We start from the raw sequence: 22,214 nt of genomic DNA, 5'->3' as shown, positions 1-22,214 counted from the left end.
TCTTTGGTGGACTGAAATCTAAGAAAAAACTTGACTGTAGAGTAGCTCATGAGAGTTAGGAGTATCTTCCAATCTTACAAAAATATAAGAAATATGAAGGATAATAACTTATTCTTTTGATAATTGTTATACATTATTTTCATTTTATTTGGTGAAAAAAAATTATCCAGAGTACTTTATAAATGGAATGAGGTTGATGTTTGTTCATTTTCTTCTCAGATTTATGAATTTTCTTCTCAGATTCTCCTGTTAGAGAATAACAAATATTCACTCTTTGGGGTTTAACAAAAAAAAAAAAAAAAAAAGTAAATTATTATGTTAATTTTGGGACTATCCAAGCTATAACTGACACTATAGAAAAGGCAGCTGTAGAACAGACATCAAGCACTATATTTTTTTTTTTGATGCAAGCACCGTTGTCCAGGGTACTAATGCTTCTACTTGAGCTACAGAATCAAACTTAAAACAAACCTGAACATCTCCGGACTGGGAATTTTTTCAGCATAGAATACTGTATTGTAGCGCCATCTGGTGCCTCTGACGCAAGAATATTGCAAAGCAAACCATAACACTTTTAAAAATTACTTTTATTTGTTTAATAATTACTATACATATCCTATATATTTTATAGGATATTTATTACACGTTAATTTTAATATTATTTTCATTTATTTGTAATTTTGAACAGCATGGCGGCACTTAAACATCTTCATCCCTTGGGCACCTGCTGCATTTTTGATGCTGCTTTGGTGCTTACGTATATAAAGGTTGTGTTTCTTGTGAAACCATAAAATCATGGCCTGGTTTGGGTTGAAAGGGACCTTCAAGATAATCTAGTTTCACCCCCGCTGCCATTGATAGGGACACCTTCCAGTAGACCAGGTTGCTTAGAGCCCCATCCAGCCTGGCCTTGAACACAGCCAGGTATGAGGCATCAGCAGTTTCTCCAGGCAACTTGTCCTAGTCTCTCACCACCCTCACAACAAAGAACTTCCTCCTAGTATCTAGTCTAAACCTACTCTCTTCTGAATCTGTTCCCTCTTGTCCTATCACTACAAGTGTCCGTAAACAGTCCCTCTCCAGGTTTCTTGTAGGCTCACTTCAGTTACTGGAAGGCCACAATTAGGTCAGAATGAAGCCTTCTTTTTTCCAGGCTAAACAAACACAGCTCTCTCAGCCTTTTCTCAGAGGAGAATCCCTCAGAACATTCTGGTGGCCCTCCTGTGGATTTCCTCCAACAAGTCCGTGGTTTTGTGCTGAGACACTCAAAGTGGGACACAGGGCTCTGGCTGAGGTCTCATCAGAACAGAGTAGAGGACAAAATCACTTCCCTCAACCTGCTGCCCCATGCTGCTTTTGGTGCCTCCCTGGATGGAACTGGCTTTCTGGGCTGCAAGGGCAGATGGCTCTCTCATGTCCAGCCTCTCATCCACCAGCTCCTCCAAGTCCTTCTCAGCAGGGCTGCTCTCGATCTCTTCATATCCCAGCACACCCCCACTATAAGGTGTAGTGCAGCACCTTGAACTTGGTCTTACTAAACCTCAGGATGGTCTCATGGGCCACTTCTCAAGCTTTTCCAAGTCCCTCTGGATGGATCTCATCCTTCAGATGTGTCACACACACCACTCAGCTTAGTGTCATTTGTGAATTTTCTGAGGGTGCACTCAATCCCTTCACCTGTTTTGTTAAGGGAGATATTAAATAACACTGGTTCCAATACTGAGCCCTGAGTGATGCCATGTGTCATTGATGTCCACTGGGATTCTGAGACATTGACCACTACCCTCTGGATGTGACTGTCCCATCACTTTCTTATCCATCTAACAGTCCACTGATCTAATCAATCTTTGTCCAATTTAGAGAGAAGGATGTTTTGGGGGATTCTTGAGAAAGACTTTACAGAAGTCCAGAAAAATGATATCTGCAGTGCTTCCCTTGTCCACTGATGTGGGCATATGAACACATCTTTCTTAAGGCTAATACTTTTTAAAAGTAATATATTGGTGGTGATTGTTTTAACTAAGATCTTTACCATGAAATAAAATAAAAAAAAAAAAGGGTTCTATAGCTACTTGATGCAATTTCTAAAACTTGTAGTACTTTACTACTTTGTGCTTAATCATGCAAGTGATTTAGTGTATTTCCTTCAAAATCTTTTACAAGTAATTACATAGTCCAGTGAACACAGAAAAGAGCAAAATAAAGGGAGATGAATTTTAAATAACATCCTGTGTTGATAAGCTACTATCTCTAGTTCATGGGTTATTATTAAATTTCATTCTGATGAGAAACTTGAGCTGAAATGGAATAGTACTATAAAGTTTCAAATGAATACTTGTAGCAGTGAAATGCTGTTTCCCAGTACTAAACTATCAGGAAATAATCCACATTTTACCTTTGAGCATCAGCCTGAATCAAGTGTTATGCATTTAAGCAAAATAATTAAAAAATCATAGCCAAACCAGAACTATAAATGTGCTGTCACAGATAGTTTAACATTTTCAACTTCTTGTTTAAACATGAGTTGATAAATATATTAATACAGGTCACTGCAGAACAGTAGATATGGTCTATGCACCTTAATATTTAAGTGCTCACACTATGTAATACAATATTCTCTGAATTATGTACTTCTAATCTAATTTCCTTGCTTTTGATGGAAACTAAGAGTTATTTGCATTTTCATCAATTTCACCATGACTGGACATGCTGAACAAGTTATTCCATTTTATGTTTGTGCAGAAACTGTAAGAATTCTATTTTCCTTTTTATGCAACACATACCCATAATAAGGATAATAATTAAAAGCTAATCTCAGATGAATTGCTATTGTAAATTGTAATGTACTTGTGTTCCAGTTTCTATTATCAAAGTGGTATGAAGAGCTCCTGTCATCAAAAAACAAAATTAAAATATCATAGGAATATTCTGAAGCATGAGACAGTGTTGTTGACCAGCCCCTATATATTTCTCATTATAATCTGTGAATATATCCAGCATTCCCCAAAGGGGGATCTAGTTCAGAAAAAGTCCAGCAGAATCTAATACCCATTTCAGTTCTGTGACTTCTCTTGTTTGTGGCAATTTTGCCCAACTGGCTCTCCTTTGGCCCAAAGTGGGGAAGGCACCATAATCTTTGTTTCCAAACTCACAGTTCATCAACTGTTCCAGGCCCAAAGCAACACACTAGAGAGACCACAGATGATGAGGATTCGATTTTCTTCCATGGTGGATCTAATTTTGGGGGGAGAGTAATTCTACTGAGAATGAAGCAGTTTTTTATTTCATATTGAATTGTTCTGCGAAATTAATTTACTTTCCAGAGAAAGGGAATCACAACTTATCAAGTCTGTATTATGTGAAGGAGTTATCAAATTTAGGAAAAAGTCACAGCTTCATAGTTACTCATAACAATATTATTGTGTTTTCTACTTTTCAACAGGTGGGAAATGTTGTTCAATTTCAGTGTAAAAAAGGACACCTGCTCCATGGTTCAACAACACGAACTTGCCTTCCTGATCTTACATGGAGTGGCATCCAGCCAGAATGTATACGTAAGAAATTATTAATTTTCTTCTTTCCTCAGTTTTTTAATCTAGATTATTTAGCTGCAGAAACATTGTCATAAAGTTAATCTATATGTATTTATTAACTGAAAGTTAACAGAAATCTGCATTACTAGCTTACAGCAGCTAGAAATATGATTGAGTGATTTTTTGTGTAATAAAATATAACTAAAAAAAAAAAAGATATAAAATAGGCAGATCTTTATCATCTTCATCCAAAGGCAATTTCTATCTAAGACAGTGCAACCCTTCCAACTCAGAGAGGAGGTGGGGAGAATAGGACATATCAGATGGCCCTATTCTAAAATACACAGGAAAGCATATAATTAAAATCAATTATATTAAAGAGTTTGAACTGTTTCCCAGCCAAGGAGTCACAGTATTTTAAGATGGGGAAAAAAGTGTTTGCAATTGGAAATTTTTGAATCTGAAATAGAGACAATCTTCTTTGAATATAGACAGCAGCACTTCAATTCATAGATATTTTACGCTTTGGTAAATAATGATAATTTACTGAAGATATAAGATCATGGTTAATCCTTCTAGTTCAGCTAGTCAGCTGTATTTTCTGGAGATAGTCTTACTTTGTAAGGTCTGATCCTATAGAATGACTCAGTGAATGGAGAACATATCCACAGAAGGAAACAGCATTACTATTATTTCAGCTGGTGCTAGCATTAATCTTAAGCAAACAGCAAATCAGTAGCTCAGTGTGGAGGGTTAACTCCTCTCTTAGAGGTATGCTGTCTTTGAGATAACACATAAATCCCATATTCTGGTGATTGTTAAATATATAAGACTCTTCATATGACATTAGAAATGGTAAGTTAATTTTTCTGATATTTACAACTCACCTTAAATTTCTCCTTGACCTTTTATAGTGTTTTCCAACTGACCATTTACTTAACTGTTATACAGTGCTACATAGATATCATAAGTGGTGTAAGTCACAAGCTATGATTGCTTTTAAGTCTGGTGTGGTGTGTGCTGTTTTTGTTCTCGTATGCAGACAATTAATTTTGTTCATGCAAGTGCATTTCAGTCTGTTCGTGGTCCCTTGGAATTAAAAGCTCCATGTTTAAGGGTGTATTTACTGACTTGTGGTGATATTTTATAGACTATATAGTAATTTGGAATATGAATTAAAATATATTAATATGTAATTTCTATTGATTTTTTACTTTGCTAATTAACTGTCAGAATGGGCATATATTATCTTTTCAGAAATATTTTCACCATTTTGACAGGAGGATATTTTATATTTTCTTTGTAGCTCACAGCTGTAAACAACCAGAAACACCAAGTCATGCTAATGTTGCAGGAATGGATCTTCCCTCACTTGGTTATACATTGATTTACACTTGTCAGCCAGGCTTCTTCTTGGCAGGAGGATCAGAGCACAGAGCCTGTAGGTCTGATGGCACATGGACTGGGAAGGTTCCAGTTTGTGAAGGTAAGCTCCTCTGTTTCCCACTGCATCTGCCATCTGTCATGTTTCAGAGCTTTTCTTTACTTGCAGTTGGCACATGCATACCAGCAATTTGACTGGGCCCAGTCAGCACGTTTCAATGAAAGGCAGATCCAGCTTGATGAACCAAATCTTTTTCTGTAACAAACTGACCTGCTTAGTGGTCACTCAGTACCTGGCACTGGTGAGACCACACCTTGAATAGTGCGTGCAGTTTTGGACCCCTCACTCTGACAAAGATATTGAGGTATTGGACTGTTCCCAAAGAAGAGGAATGAAGCTGCTGAAAGGTTTGCAGCAGAAGGCTTATGAGGAGAGGCTGGGGAATCTGAGGGTCTTTATCCTGGAGAAAAGGATGCTGAGGGGAGTACCTGAAAACAAGTTGCTCTCTACAAGTACCTGAAAACAGGTTGTAGCAAGGAGAATGTTGGTCTCTTCTTCAAATTAACAAGTGATGAGAGGAAATGGCCTAAAGCTCTGCCAGATGAGGCTTAGGTTGGACATTATGAGAAATTTTTAGGGAAAATTAGGAAGAGTTGACAAGCATTGGAACAGGCTGCTGAGGAAAATGGTGGAGGTAGATGTGTAGATGCGGCATTTAGAGCCATAATGAAGTGGAGGACTTGGTAGTGTTAGGTTAGCTATTAGACTCTAAGATTGTAGAGGTCTTTTCCAACCAAATGATTGAATGATTTTGTAGCAATTTTTGAGAAAGATGCTTAAAGTCCAAGATGTCTGAATCACTGTGTGAAATTAATACAAAGAGTTACTTATTATTTTATATTTTTATGTAAGGAACTGTATACTACTAGAAAATAAAATGTATCTACTTTGTCCTTGCTGATCCCACCTTTGTTTCTAGTTTTTACTACCCACCTTTTCAAGGTAGGACATGGAAAACATCATAGCCATGTCATGGTGAGCAAGGTGGTTTTCATGTGAAATAAGGAATATACTCAAGTGTAAGAACTGTTTTGAATTTTATTTCCTGAATAATTAAAGGCCTTTTCAGATTACTGTTACCTAATGTTTCAGATGTGGTTATCCCCAGGGCTCTTGCAGAGGCATTCAAAGACTTTTTAGCCAAACACTGCTACTTGGACGGGAAATAGGAAATGAATAGTTTGTATTACTAAAACACAGGTGTCCTGGAATTGCATGCCAGGCGAGTGCTGGGGGAAAATAAAGCAGAGCTTTGGGAAAGTGCTAGAAAGCTAGCAGCCAGGAAGCTTAGGATTTGTTCAGTAGTTGGAAAGTATTATGGCAGGCCAAATGTGATTCATAGATTGTATTTTGTTTCAAGAATTTTCTGCTGCTGCTGCTGGAAGAAGTTGTTCAGCTCTTATTGTGAATTTCACAAAAATTACTTGGAATTAGTTGAAAAGGAATAAAATGAGCTAAGAACTCTAAAGGGATATGTAGGGGAATTAAACTAGAATTTGATGCTTTAAATACAAAATTGAAATCTTGAGATTGCAAGGATATGGACTTAGAAACTTAAACGTCATAGTTAACTAGTTTTAGTTTTGAATTTGTATCTAACATTTCTATTTCGGTTTTATTTTGTGTATCAAATTTCAGTTGTGGACTTGACTAGACTAGAAAATTTTCAACTTGACAAGGCAAATTGACTCATCATCTTTTTATGCTAAAACTCAGCTGGGAAGTGTGATCCAGATATTTCTAATGTGAATTTAATGTAGTCAGAAAGCATACGCTGTTGAACCATGCCCTCCAGGTCGACAATGTACAGTGAAGCTCAGTAAGTTTCTTTCAAAACAGTGAGGAAATAAAAGTTAATCAATCAGTAGTAATAGTCCATGAGAAACTTAGGTTGCATTTCAACCCCGCCCTTGCTTCTTCACAGTTTTAACATACATGACAAGAAAACACCTTTTAAAAAAGCTAAAATTTATTCTCAATAAAAATATTCTCAGTACTTCTTGCAAAATTTTCCTTTTTATGCAGAAAAATACTCAGCTTAGGAGCAAGGTAGTTTCTTTTCTTGTGTATTTTTTTAGAACATGGATTGGAGAGAAAAGGCCTGGGTTCAAGGCCAAGACCCAAAATACAAAACATTGAAATCATAGCTGGAACAAGGAATTGAGTCTACTGCTACCTGAGAATATTTTACATTAGGAGACAGAATTATTTGTCTTCTTTATTTTCCAATGAATCCAAATGAGTATAAAAAAAATATAGTTTAATCTCCAGGAAATTATAAAGTCCTAATGCATTTAGTTAATCATCTTCAGTGGTGGGAGAGTTTTTTGCTCTAAGCAGAGAAGAAATTATATTCTCCAACTTCCAGTTCTCCTATCACCTGAGCAGTAGGAGATCCTCTGGGCAGCCTCTTTTGTTTGTTTCTTTCTGTTTTTATCCTTTAAAGAATCAGGAACTTTATCCTTCAATATTAAGAGATTAAAGCAATACCTATGGGTTTTCAGTCTTGAACGCAAGATGTCTCACTCAGTACTGTTGAAGATAGTTAAGTCCTGGAGAGAAATTATTTCAAGCTCCCTTCGTTATGTGTGTCTTCCCTGTTTGGTCCTACATTGCAGTCAATGCACTGTTCACTGTTCCTAATCCAAGTGACATAGCCAGGATTAGATGCTATATTAGAAGGCATCTCACATATTAGGTGCATGATCCAGGACTGTAAATTCTGAAACATGGATTCTGAAGTGAAACCCTGCACTGTTTTGACAGCTGAAAAGTATTTAATAGCATACAGGTGCCTGATTTAGGAGGATATGAGGGAACAGAAGAAATGTATGTGCCAGTGCTCCTGTGATACTAAGGTTTGATACCAACTGAAATATCACTCATATTTGAGTTTTAAACATCATCCTATATGCTTTTAAACAAATAAATTCCATGATGGAATTTTTTTTATCGTTTCTGAGTAACATCTTACTAGTGATTTCTCTTTATATCTTTTATTCTTTCTAACAGCTGGTTCTAAAATATTAGTGAAGGATCCCAGACCAGCATTGGGAACACCAAGTCCCAAATTAAGTGGTAAGTACTCCAAGGCTTCTATAGTTATAAACCATTTCTGTAGAAAAAACAATGAGGATGGGTTTAGTTAGATTGCACTGAGTGGTTTAGAATGTGTAAAGGATTATTAGATGGGGCACTGGAATAACAAGGGGGAAAAGATAATTAAATTATTCCCTAATTTTGAAGTTCATCTATCATATGGTGTAATTTATATCTGTATACAATTTCTGTTATGTAATAACGAAGAGTTTTATTGGTTTCACTGAAATCACTGTGTTCTGTGTAAGATCCTATGTAATTTACCTATTTAGAAGCTGTACTACTCACCTTGAAATAATTTAAAGATGTTTTGCAGTTTTCTTCCATCCTGCACTTTTTAACATACTTCTAATTCAAATTGCTTTACCTAAATACCTCATATTAGCTTTGAACCTAACCTTTAGAAAAAAAAGCTAATTTTAGCTGAGACAGGGTAATCTCTCCAATTCTGGCTCAAGTCTCCAGTTTTAACAGATTTGCTGAAGACCATATTTTGATATCCTGACAAGAGAAGCTCTCTGTCCACTGAAGAGTTTTTTTGAAAAGAGCAGTCTCCTTAAGTAAAATTTACCTTTGGCTATAATAAACCAATTGAATTTCTGCCGATAATGAATAAGATTCAAAAGTAGTACTTTAGCATATTGGGATTTGGGGGATTTTTTTTTTTTAATATTTTGTGTACTAATTCAAAACAGTGTTTTTCAATGATGTTCTGCTGAATGGTAGGCATCAAGTTTTTAATTCAGAAAATTTTCATTAATTTTGTGCAATCCCAGTTCACTGCCAATATAGCACATAAAGGTCAGTTTTCCTAAAAGTAGGAAAATATATTTCAGGCAGACTGCAAATCAATAACATCAAAGCATTTCCACCATGCAATTTCCTTGCTTACAGGTTCAGTATCTACATGTTTTTTTCAAGCAAATATACATACATGTACAGAGACAAAAAAACTAGGAAAGCTCCTTTGCCCTTCAAGACAGAAGACCTGTCCTTGTATTACACAAAATAAATGATGAAGGAAAACTGTGGGTATCCCAGTGTGCCCCAGTCTTGGATTTAGGGGCAGCCTGAGAGAGAAAAGGGCAAATATTCTTCTCTGCTTATCTGACATGAGATACCAGTGCATATGTGAACACAGAGCTTTAAGTTTGATGTGAAGTACTTCAAATAATGTGAAAGTGCTGATTTTCAATAGTGATTCTTAAAGGGATAACTCTGTTACATTACTTTGGAAATTGTAGTAAGCCCATCCTAAATAACTTTTAATTTAATTGTTTGAAAGGTATCTCATGTTAAGATTTTAAAGATTTGCATGTATCAGTTTTTACATCACAGGTAGATTTTTGTTCTTTTCATGGGGTTATTTTCTTGCTGAAATAGCATTACTTAAAATAATAATTTTTCAGTTCACTGATGATAAGTAGTAAATGTGAGGGTATAAATCTACCGTATTATTTCCCCAGCAGACTATGTCTGTTTTAAATTTAAATTAGAGAATTAATTTTTTTCTCCTGGTGGAACTCCTAATGTTTTTAAGCATTTAAAGACAAGACAAAACTTATATATTTTTTATTAGAAAAGTTGACTAGTTAATAAAGAAAATTATAATATTTAATGTCATTTTAAAAAATTGCTTATGAAAATTTTTGATATCTAAATAGACACTAATTTCTGCAAAATTTCATGCTGGCCATATGTCCTTAGCTGTCTGTGCTGGCATAGAAAAAATTCTACAGTGAGTGGAATATGCTCTTCTGGCTAAAGCTTTTAGAATTTGTGAAACTAGTTAACTCTGGGACAAGTCCATATTTTAGGGAAAAGGCAAATGAAGATGTAGTTCTGGTTGTGTTCTTCAGTGCAAATACATTTCTTTCATAAAAGTTTATGCCGGGTTTCTATGTTTTATATCTGAAAATTATACCTAGTAGATTTATAAAGAGTAAAGGAAAGAAAATGCTAATATTTATCATATATTTTGTTGGTTATTTGACTTTCTAAGTACTAAATATCACAAAATGTGTTGACACATGCTTTCATCTGTATAGTTCCTGATGATGTATTTGCCCAAAATTATATATGGAAAGGATCTTACAATTACAAAAGCAAGAAGCAACCCATGACTTTGACAGTTACCAGTTTCAATGCAACTTCAGGAAGAGTAAATGCAACACTTACAAACAGCAATATGGAATTGCTGCTATCAGGTATGAGCTAAGGAAAACTAATTTCCTTTTTTTTTTATTTTATTTTTCTCTCTTACACACATTGTTTTCCTTTCTGCATAACTTTAATTTTATTATCTTATCAAAGAAATTTTCATTTCATTTCAGTTCCTTTCCAAAGGCAGGGATTTTTCCATTTCTCTCCTTCCCCTTGTTTGTTTGTTTTGGTTTTTTTTTTACTTTTCGAGATTTTACTTTATCTGGAGTTAATAGTCAATAAGGAGTGAAAGAATCACATTAATTACCATGTTTCTCTTTTAAACATTTTAAATAAGATTCAAGTACTGTTTGTGCGATTTTCTTATTTCTTAATTATAAAATTTCCCCACAGTAGCCTACTGGCTAATAATAAATATGATGAGATTGATATATGTTGACCTAGAAAGTCAGAGATACCTAATGAACATGGAAAGAAACTAGAGTTGACTCTTGTTAGATTTTCTAAGAAAGAAAAAAAAAAGTTAGAATCCTAGAATTGTTTAGGTATAAAAAGACTTGTAAGACAACCAAGTTAATCTAATACTGCCAAATCCACCACTGAATCATGTCTCTGGAAATGCCATGTGCACATCTTTAAGTACCTCCAGGGACGGTGATTCCACCACTTCCCAGGACAGCCTGTTTCAATGCAGACAACCTTTTCAGTGATGAATTTTTTCATAAGATCCAATCTAAACTTCTGCTGGCACAACTTGAATCCATTTCCTTTCATCCAACCACTTGCTGCTTGAGAAAAGCGCCGGAACGCACCTTGCCTCAACTTGTCAGGTAGTTGAAGAGAGGATGTAGTCTCCCTTCAAACTCCTTTTTTTCCAGACTAAATAACCCAAATTTCCTCAGAGTCTCTTCATAAGAATTGTGCTCCAGACCCTTTTCCAGCTCCATTGCTCTTCTCTGGACATGCTCCAGCACTTCCATGTCTCTCTTGTAATGAGGGGCCCAAAACTGAATGCAGCATTTAAGGTGTGGCCTCACCAGTGCCAAATACGGGGGGATGATCACTGTCCTGGTGCTGCTGATCACCCTATTTATTATACAAGCCAGGATGCCATTGGCCTTCTTGGCCACCTGAGCATACTGAAGGATCATGTTCAGCCATGACTAGCGCCCCCAGGGCCTCTGAAGCCTGTAGAGTTGCCTGAGGTTTTTGTGACTCTGGTGCAGGCCCATTGATCCAAACTGTCCAGAGCCTTCTGCAGAGCCTTCCTACCCTCCAGCACACCAACATTCCTGCCCAGCTTGGTGTAATTTGCAAACTGACTGAGGACACCTTATCCAGATTGTTGTTAAAGATATTAGACAGGACTGGCCACAGCATTGAGCTCAGGGGAGCAGCAGTTGTGACTGGCCACCAACTGAATGTAGCACTAATCAACACAAATCTCTGAGCTCATTCCCCTGTCAGCTTGTTACTCAGTGAAGAGTTCACCCGTCCAACCCATGAACAGTAAATTTCTCCAGGAGGATTCTGTTGGAAATGGTGTCAAAGGCTTTACTAAAGTTCAAAGAGATGACATCCTCAGCCTTTCTTTCATCCACTGAGTCACCTTATCATAGAAGGAGCCCAGAGCAGTCAAGTAAGATCTGCCTTTCATATGCCTATTTGGCTGGGCCTGATCTCCTGGTTGCTGAGAGGGATGGTCTACAGGAAGGATCTAATAAGCCACAGAATCTATGTTTCTTCTGAGCTGAGTAGAATAGTGAATTTTTATTACTAGGTTTGTCTTTTAAATTATTTTGTAGGTTTCCTTTGAAGAATCATGCTTGAGAGTGGACGTAATGTTTTCTGACTGATAACCATGTTTGTCTTGGCTGTGTGTAAATTTTTTCTGTTATATTAATTTCATTCATGTCGTTTCTGTGATGATATTAGGAACAACAGATGTAGTATTTTGTATTTTTAGAATTAGGAAAGTAAACCACTGTGTTTTCTCACTCAAAACACTCGTCCGCCAAATAAAAGTTTCCTTCAACTAGACACAAATGTGATTCCAAATGCCCTTTTCCACTCCATGTACAGGCATTACACATCAGGTGTCATCAGGTAATTAATACTTTTTTATTTCCCTGCTCTAAAAATAGAACACTGAGATCTTGCATACTGAAAGGGTATCTTAGGACCAGGAAGTAGGGATGGATCAAAAAATACATTTACATGCTAGGAAGCTGAATTCACCAATATTCAGTTTGTATTTTTCTCAAATGAAAAGTAGTTCACTCTTCCTGCATAATTCACTGTTTTGCATTCCATCATTTGATGCATCCATCTTTATTTCTTTTTATTTTGACACCTGTGCTTCCTGTAATTGTACATAGAATAAATGCATCTTGCCAAGGCTCATTCATCTGAGCTCAGTGCAGTGTTTACATGACAGTAAACCTTCTCATTAGCTGAGAGATTATTTGTATATAATGATACCTCCTATAGGGCAGTCACCAATCCTTAATGTGGAGAAGACTTTTGTTTTTTCAATTTAGGCATGTACACAAGAGACATGAATTAGGAATGGAAGACAAAGTCACTAAACATATTGTGGTATTTTATTTTAATTTCCAAATTAACAAGTAATGATATTTGGGTTCTAAATAATTACTCTGCAAGAACAAGAATGTGTCAATAATTATGTCTACATAGTAAATAAACTGGCATACAAGTCTTCTCATTATATGGAAGAAACTAGTTTGTAACTGACAGTACTAACTCATGAAGAACAATCCAATTGTAAAAAAATATTTTGAATTTTTTTTTTAATTTAGCAGCAGCTTTTGCAATCGAATTTGTGTGTGGGTGTTCCTATTATCATGTTTTCTATGTAATGACTAAATTATATATACTGAAAGTAGGGATGTGAGGTTTAAATACACTCTTCCTGATTCAGAAAAATATTTTCAATTTCAAATCAGATTGCTGTCAATGTTCTGCCTAAGGCTTGAAGTAACAGCTGTGTGTATGGAGTTTCCCTTCTCTCCTCTCTACAGGCTAAGCTAAATCTGTTTCTATTGAAATCTTACGATTATTGAAATAATTTCAAAATAGAGTGCATCTTTTTAAACAAACAATATTGAAAATTGGTACCTGTTCTTCCTGCTTTTCCTCTTAAGGATAAGAGATGATGTGTTTATTCTCAAAGATGACATTGTTTTTCTAGTCAACACAAATATGAATTTTTAAAACTATATTCTACAGGAGTGTATAAAAGCCAGGAAGCTCGGCTAATGCTCCACATATATCTCATTAAAGCACCCTCCCATACATCTGCAAGCAAGTTGAAAGAGGAAAAATGGGCTATGGATGGTTTTGTGAGTATATTTCTGCTACAAAAGAGAGGGATTTTTTTTTGTATGATTGATGTCATGCTGGTTTTCACATCCAAAAAATCCTCAGACATATCAAACAGAATCTTTTCATTAAGGCTGATTCATTAAATTACATGAAAATTTTCTTGTAAAATGCAGGAGACCAGTCCAAGGGAAAATATGGGAAGAGCCATAGAGTGTAGGCAAAATTATAATGTGTGTTAGAACAGAAACCTTTCTTGTATGTCTCTTTATTCCAATATATTTAGAAATTTTATAATAATTAAACATAAACCCATTTATGATAATATATTCTATTAATACAATAACAATTATGATCCTTATATTAGGATACATTTTACTTTTTGGTGATTTTTAAAAAATACCTTGAAAAAGATGAACTGTCACATGTGTATGGAAAACAAACTAGACTACTCCAATTTAGCATTAGGCCCCTTGGGGTTCTGGATACAAGTTTATTCTTTAAAACAGGGGGAAAGAGAACACATAACTGAGGAGAGGTAAAGGAGAGGGTTAAATAGCCCAGGTTTCTGGGATGTGATTAAACCATGAAAAGGAAATGCCTTCCAAGAATAAAGAGACAAAAGTAGAATTTTTAGAAAACAACGAGCCTAAAATTATTTGGATGAGGATAAACACTCCTATATCCTTACTACACCATGTGATTTTTTAAGGTGCTTGTCTGTTTTCTTATGTTTCAACTGTTGGTTAAGCACTAGAGGGACACCACTATGTTTGTACATGCCATGTGTACATTGAATTGTACACACAAATTTTTATTTATATAACAAGTGGCACTGGTTGAACAATTTTTTTTTCAAAGCTTCAGAATGAAAACCTTAAACTAAACTCATTAAGCAAGAAATGAACTAGTAAAAAGGCTTAACTCTCTTGTCTTGTACAAACTTAAGGCTTCACGAACATGCTCCTGAGGTAGCAAAAGCAATGAATTTACTTTCAGACTTCTAAATATACAAAATTAGACAGTATACTCCCTATATTCCATATGCTATTTACATACTGCTCCTATTTGACCTTTTTTTTTCATTGAGTCTTGGAGTAGCACAAAGAGGCTGCTTTAGCCCAAAGTAAAAAAGTCACCTAAAAAGCACCCGGTCTTCAGTGAAAACACAGCTTCAGGTCACTGCTAAAGACATACTGTGTCTTGAGAAATGGAAACTTAAGGGAAAAGGGTAAAGGAACCTACCTAGAAAACATTGACTTTAAACATAATTATTCTTAGAAGCAAGTATATGTCGAGTTGTATGCAGTACACTACTTTAGACTGTACTTACTGTAATAAGAGAGATAATCATGGGATCACAACCATCCCCTCTCTCCCACAAGACTTTTAGTTTATACTAGCATATTTTACCCTTGTACCAAAGCCTTATTCAATATTCTTCTGGTCCATGGCCATATAATTAAGTGCTCTTTGGGACAGGTACTGAGAAAAATCAAAATAACTTTCAATTAATTTGAGGTTTTTTTATTAAGTTTAAAACTAGCTATTAAAACCTCAATACTCTCATCCTTAGGATTATATGCAATATAACTTCTTCTATTAACTTCCCAAACAATCCAGAAAACTATAAAGTATAATACTGACATTTGAACTACCAGAAACTTTAGGTCTTACTCGTTTTTAAAAAGTACAGTTAAATGTAGTATAAGGTGTCATATGTGACCATAAACCACCATGCCTAAGTCGTGCCTATAACAGTCCTGTCTTTTCTTTTGAACTCTTGATATAAATTTCCTATAAAAATAGAGTGTTTATAATGGGAAATAACAGCTACCAGTCAAGCATATTAGTATATAGAATAGAATAGCTCCCTATCAAATAGATACATGCAACAAAGTTTTCCCCATTTAATTCAAAGTAATTTTATTTACAGGTTTCTGCTGAACCTGATGGAGCAACATATGTTTTTCAAGGATTCATCCAGGGTAAAGATTATGGACAATTTGGTCTTCAAAGAATAGGTATTAAAAAATTCTAATTCTTTGCTCGTTCATTGTTCCATATTCAGTTTTCTTATATCCAGTAGTTTGAGGGTATCTGCAGGATGTTAACAGAATTGACGTTTCATAGAACATTGAGATATTAATATCTTTAAACTCTCATTAAAGTGATACAACTTACAAGTGAATTGTAAGATGACTTGCAATCTATGGCTTAGTATTCAAATTAATTTGTAATATTTTAAGCAATTATTATAACCAATTATGTGTAAAATGCATTTAGTTTCATATCTTAACAACTATCTAGAAAACCCATGTTGTAGAATGCTTTGATAAACTGGTTTCTTGCTTATGGTGCTGAAACACCATTTCACCTAAACATTTGCTAGAAGAGGGAAACAGTTAAGTATTTGCAGATAAATACTTATATTACTTTTACAAAGAAAAAATTCTTACTTGATAAGTGTTTATTTCATAAAAATTAACTTCTTGTTTCTATACTAAGAGAGCTTTAGTAACAAAGCACAGGTGTCAACATTCTGTTGTGCTATTTAAGAAAATAATTTAATTTTCTTTTCTAATGTTGTCTTAAGAACTGTGATATTTCTCCTTACATGAGAATTTGAATTTAGTTTATTCTGAATTTTAAATGATAAATACTGTTGGGAATACCTTAGAAGAGGGCTTGCTTTTTATTTAAATAATGTCTGTTGAGATAGAGTTCTTACCTTCAGGTAAAATTCCTATATGTGGATGAAAAATTATGTTCTTTCAGCCACAAAATATTGTTCCTTCTTATTTTTTTTTCAGTAAAATCAGGAAATTCTTTAATTCTTGAATGTGCTGGAAAGAAGAAATCTAAAGTCAAATTTATCTTTCACAGTTCTCACAGTAAAATATACTGATCTTGTTTTTCACTGTAATTTCTTATGCAAATTGCTTTGCCAGTATTTTTAGAAATATCTTTATCAAGAAATGTTTTCTTTAGATGAATTAATAAGTTATTTCCTTTTATTAACTTTAAAATATTTTAAAGTCATCTAAGAAATATTAAATACAAGACTTCCTTGGTAAATTGTTTTGATAGATTATTAGAAAAATTATATTTATTAATTTGATTTTGGATGATATGTTTGAGATTCTTTTCTGCAATATATTGAAGGTAATTTTTATTGGTGTATAACTTCAAGGAAAAGGATGATTAAGAGTCAAATTCTATACAATATTTAATTGTAGCTAATATAATCAATTATATCATTATAAAGAGATTCACAGTCTTTGAACAGATTTTGTTTAACATGCTTACCATTTAATTATTTCATGCACACAAACTCAAAATTAGCTTCTCTGAAATAAAATTTTTTTACTGTTATTCTCACACAGTTTTCTCACATTGTTGTTGGTTGTTTGAGGTCTCAGCCCTGGATGGTTGTTTGGGGCTTTTTTGTGCTTTGTTGTTTTTTTTTTTTTAATTTCTGTATATTGTCTTATATGGTCAAGAAATTCAGAGAACATTATGACCTAAGCAATTCATAAATGATCCAGTTAAAATCTTGAAAATTAACTTTGAAGATGCATTAGAGGGTCACAGAATCAACTACTTTGGAAAAGACCTTGGAGACCATCAAGTCCAACCTATGACCTAAGATCACCTTATTGACTAAGCCATGACACTGAGTGCACATCCCATCTGTCTTTGAATACCTCCAGGGTCGATGACTCCCCCACTTCTTGGCCAGCGCATTCCAATGCCCACTTTTTCTGTAAAGAATTTTTTTTTATAATGACTGTGTTATTGTTATAACCTTTCTTCACATTTAAAAGAGGTATTACTTGTCTATGTGGATAATGTATTCTTCAGCCATGCAGGAGGTCATGTTTCTATTTTTTAATCAATATCTGGCTTTAACTATTGAAAATTGTCCCTATCTCTTTCCCTCTGTGTATCAACAGCAGCACCTAAGGAAGTAATGAGTTTTCAATTTGTCTTTTCAGGTGATTGACCTTTTCCTTGATAGTGTGTTTGGGTTTTGTATATGCAGTATTTATTAATTAATGAAATATACAAATGAAACCAGTAATATAGTCAATCTAACATATGCATTATTATAAATTTGACTTTTCATGTCACAGTAATGTGTTTTCATTACATGCAGAGGTTGAATCCCATGCAGAATTATGCTGTAAGATATTTACTGTACCAGAGTAGATGTACTGTTCTGCCAACATGTGGCATCCACATATCAATCACAATATGGTATATACTCAAATTCCAGGTGGCCTCAGCATACAGCTGTATGTATGGAGCAGAACACATGATGATGACCTAGTAACAAGGTGTTATTGAATTCCAAGGATTATGGAGTAGTATGTGCTGCAGATAACAGACATGTATACAATATTACTTGTTTTTCTTCTTTTTGTTTAGGTCTTAACATGTCTGAGGGTTCAAATTCTTCTAATCAACCACATGGTACAAATAGTAGTTCAGTGGCCATTGCTATCCTTGTGCCTTTCTTTGCCCTTATATTTGCTGGTTTTGGCTTTTATCTTTATAAACAAAGGTAAGTACAAATTATATATACAGAATTGCTCTATTCTCTAAGTGTTGGTGGTTTTTTTGTCTTCAGTTTTTGCTAGTGTAAATAAAGTTTTCTGTAAACAACAAAGGCTTTGCAAAATATGCATGTAGACAGGTCTTCCTATGTCTATTAATATCTGGTATAATAACTAAGAGATGAGTTTATTATACGGTGCTGTACTTTCATTTCTACTTATTTAAAATCTTATAAATTTATCTCTTCATGATAAAATGGATGCTGTAAGCTATTAGCATATGCTGAATAATATAATTGGTAGATTTTTTGACTAAGATTCTGTCACATGAAGAAAGGAATAAATTGCCTTTATTATTTTCTTCATGTGACAGAATTGAGACATATCCTGAGTAATTTATCTTAATGCCTGCATACAAGATTGCATACAACTGTATATGCAAACATTATGTCATTAAGAGATTTCATTGTGAATCTTTCTGCATCTGAAATCATTAGTTCATATGCAATTACGTTAAATAGCCACCAGCCTTTTCATTTTCAGTCTAAATTCATCAGTTTTTTTCATGTTACCTAGACCAGTACTAATTTTTTGGATGCAGTAAACTTTTCCTGTAGCTTTAAAGCATTTGATGGCTAAAGAAATCTTAATTCCTCTAATGCCCAGACAATTCATTGCATAATAACTGCTAAAATGGTGATTTACATCTAATAGTCTGACAATACTACTAGTAATATATGTTACAGATAACATTAATTTAAACCATTTTTAATTAGCACTACTTGTTTTCAACTGCTCCAGCATATGATATATTGCCCATGTAATTTTTTATGTATTTGCTATTAGCTGTATGCTGTAAGCACTTGTCTTGGCTTTTTATATTGATGACTTACAATATAGTATGCATTTTGTATAGCAGTATAGAACACTTTTAAGGGTTTGAACTCTGGTACTTTGAGCTATTTAGTGCAAAAGAGAGCATTTCAGCTATAAACTTATTCTTGGTAAAATTGCTGAGTCTCCAAAAGGAAAAAGGAAAGCTCATCTGACTGGGGAATTATTGTGTCTTTACAAGATTTTGTTGTACTCTTTATAATCTGATTATCCAAGTGGAATGGATAACAGCTTGGATAATGGATACAATAACAATGGATAGCCTCTTCTAAGGTTGTTAACTAAGTTCTAACTGAACGCTATTTCCAAGGAATCATAAATCCCTTAAATTTCAATAAAGACAGTACTAATTCTTAATGTAAATATTGTAAAAAAGTCAAGATGTCATATTTAGCTCCTGTAATTGTAATTGGGAGTTGAACTCTGTTCTGATTCTTAAACCATATTAAGGAAAACTGTGGTTTCAAATGTTCTGTCTTTCTTCTACAGGACTGCACCTAAAACACAGTACACAGGATGCTCTGTACATGAAAATAATAATGGACAAGCTGCTTTTGAAAACCCCATGTATGACACAAATGCAAAGTCAGTGGAAGGGAAAGCAGTACGATTTGACCCCAACTTGAACACTGTTTGCACAATGGTATAATGTGGTAATGATTTGTCTTCAAAGTCTGGGAATTGACACACAACACAGTGCACACACAGTTCACTGCTTAAAAAGAAAAGAAAAAAAAGAAATGAAAAAAAAAAATTAAAGCACACTTTTCAGGATCTAGTGGGTCACCTTTTCCTGAGGATGATAGGCAAGTCTGGGTTGTAGTTATTTTGTTTTGATTTTGTTTTTCATAAACTGGATCAGAATTCTTCTTTGTGTATGCCACGGAGAGTTTTAAAAAATTTTGCTGCACTCCATGAGTGCTACTCACAGTTTATTTGCTTTTTTAAAAAGGAGGTTATTCTAAAACATAAAACATATTTGCATATATTGGAGGAGCATCCACTATCAGTATTCTGTGCTTTATAAAAACTATAATAGAAGGACTGGGTTAAAAAAAAAAGATATAGGTAGCAAATAAGAGCTATACTTACAGGAGACAATAGGTCACTGATTTCTCTTTAACAGTCATATGCTACATCTTTCTCGTGAGTTTGTATCTATTTTCCTTTTTCAGCCCTTTAAGTATTTTATTTTTTTTTCAGAACAGTTGAATTTCTGAGTCCAGGATGTAGTATTTAGAAATCAGCAAGTATAACTTACTCTTTCCATATCACAGAAAAAAATTAAAATTTCATGTCCTTATAAAATGAATTTTCTTCCCTGCTTTACATCTTGCTTCATTTTCATGTTCCAAGTCAAACTTATTTTCTCTGTTTCTATTAACAATATCCACAAATTGTAATGTTTTTCTATTTCTTTTGTCAATCACATATCTAGACCAATTTTACAATGAATAATCTAATATGAATTGAGTTTTGTATGTGACTATGTTCCTTTAATGTTGAAGAATGTTCAGGAGTGACCATCTTACATTTCTTTCATAAGTTAAAACATAATTTAATATTTCCTGTTAAAAAATGCAGTTTACAGTAATAATAATAATGAAATCCCTATATCAAAAAAGGAGTCCATTTTTCACTCCATGTTACGTAAAACTAGGCTATATCCCACCTGTTTGTTCCTTCAGCATTTTGACAAAATATATGCACAAAGCATGATGCGATCCCTTTGAAACTGATGGATTCTAAGAGACTTCAATGAACTTTGAATCCTATCTACAAGGCAACAGGAAGTTATAATTTGGAAATACTGTGTTTTCACATCTATTTTATCTATATATTCCATACTCTATGGAAGCAAGTCCTTACAGCTCATTTAAAATTAAATCTATTACCATAGTGCAATGAAAAAAAAATGGATATATATATATATATATATATATAAAGCCATGATTTTATTAGGGACAATCCATTCATTTTAGGGACAATTCAGATTCCACAGCCCTCAAATACGAGTTTTAAACATTCCAGAATCACTTTTAAGGAAATGCAGTTTTTAGTTTTGCAGTTATTTCATATCAGAATTATTCAACAGGAACTCAGTAATTTATTTGGTGTAGGTCATTGTCTTCCATTCATAGCATGACTCTCAAATGCTGTGTGTTAGCCAGTGTGAATTATCTGTTATTGTCCCTTTCAGACATTAATAATTCTGTGAAAATAACCTTTTTATTACCGTAATAGAGAGTGCCTACCAAAAATCATTGTACCCAGGATTGCTGCTTGGATTTCTATAATGTTTGATGAATTTCTTATAAATCATTTTACAACACTTTGTTTTGAATATTCATACAACTCTGTCAAACTGTATTCTACTAAAAGGATGCTGTTTTATATTTTATACCATTGGTTGTTATTTATTCTTGTTTATTCAAATGACTGCAATAACTATTATTCATTCATTAATGTTAAGGTTAATACATTTGAGATCGTTTAAAATGTTTCTTCTGCAACTGGCTACTCCTCTTATATTAATGCATACACTTTTGTAAAGAAGTATATTTTTATGAAAAAGGATTTGTAAAAGTATGATGTAAATTTTCAGTGCAATGTAAACAAAATAAAACCGGACAATTGCTTTTTTTAATCACGTCTCTTCTTTGGAAGATGAGCTTTAAACTTATTTAAGTTGGGAAGATGAGAAAATAACCAAATTAAGAATTCAAATTTGGTATTCTTGTGGGTCTTAAAATCCTGTTAATTTTTCTGAATATTTCTGCAAATTTTAAGTAAAGTTGTAAGATTCAGAGTGCTTTAAAAAATAATTGATGAGCACAATGTTTGAAGCTCTTTATTTTCTAAAAATGTTCTCGGTTTTACTTGAAGAAGCAGTTTTACAGAAAAATAGGCCTACCATTGTCAACCCAGTGGAAAGCGCAGGAAAAAAGTTAAAAGAAAAAAGCAATATAGAAAACTTTAGCATTTCTCAAGATTGTAGACAGCCTTTGCATATTATTTTGCTGCCTTTTCTCAGAAGTGTGCAGGACAGTACCAGTGCATACCATACTTTCTGGCATTAAAATCCCCCAGTAATTCTTTTAGTGACTTTGGACTGGAAGGAGGGATGTTAATTATATTAATATAATTTTGGAACTGTCTTTTAATGACCCTTTTTACTTA

General features: G+C 34.1%; 1 protein-coding gene across 1 annotated transcript in view; it reads left to right on the top strand.

Moving 5' to 3' along the window:
- CSMD3 (CUB and Sushi multiple domains 3) overlaps positions 1-21,669 on the top strand; it is a 577,112-nt gene extending 555,443 nt beyond the window's left edge. Inside the window, exons 64-71 of the mRNA XM_030971761.1 lie at positions 3,443-3,554; positions 4,840-5,019; positions 7,990-8,055; positions 10,125-10,283; positions 13,489-13,601; positions 15,518-15,605; positions 18,013-18,148; positions 19,524-21,669. Coding sequence (XP_030827621.1) covers positions 3,443-3,554; positions 4,840-5,019; positions 7,990-8,055; positions 10,125-10,283; positions 13,489-13,601; positions 15,518-15,605; positions 18,013-18,148; positions 19,524-19,683 — 1,014 coding nt within the window. The 3' untranslated portion in view covers positions 19,684-21,669. The remainder of the gene's footprint in view (positions 1-3,442; positions 3,555-4,839; positions 5,020-7,989; positions 8,056-10,124; positions 10,284-13,488; positions 13,602-15,517; positions 15,606-18,012; positions 18,149-19,523) is intronic.
- Positions 21,670-22,214: the final 545 nt, after the last annotated feature.

Source organism: Camarhynchus parvulus, chromosome 2 (genome assembly GCF_901933205.1).
Source record: "Camarhynchus parvulus chromosome 2, STF_HiC, whole genome shotgun sequence".
Classification (NCBI taxonomy): Eukaryota; Metazoa; Chordata; class Aves; order Passeriformes; family Thraupidae; genus Camarhynchus; species Camarhynchus parvulus.
Note: the sequence above shows the minus strand (reverse complement) of the source record. Positions and strands in the feature narration are given on the sequence as shown.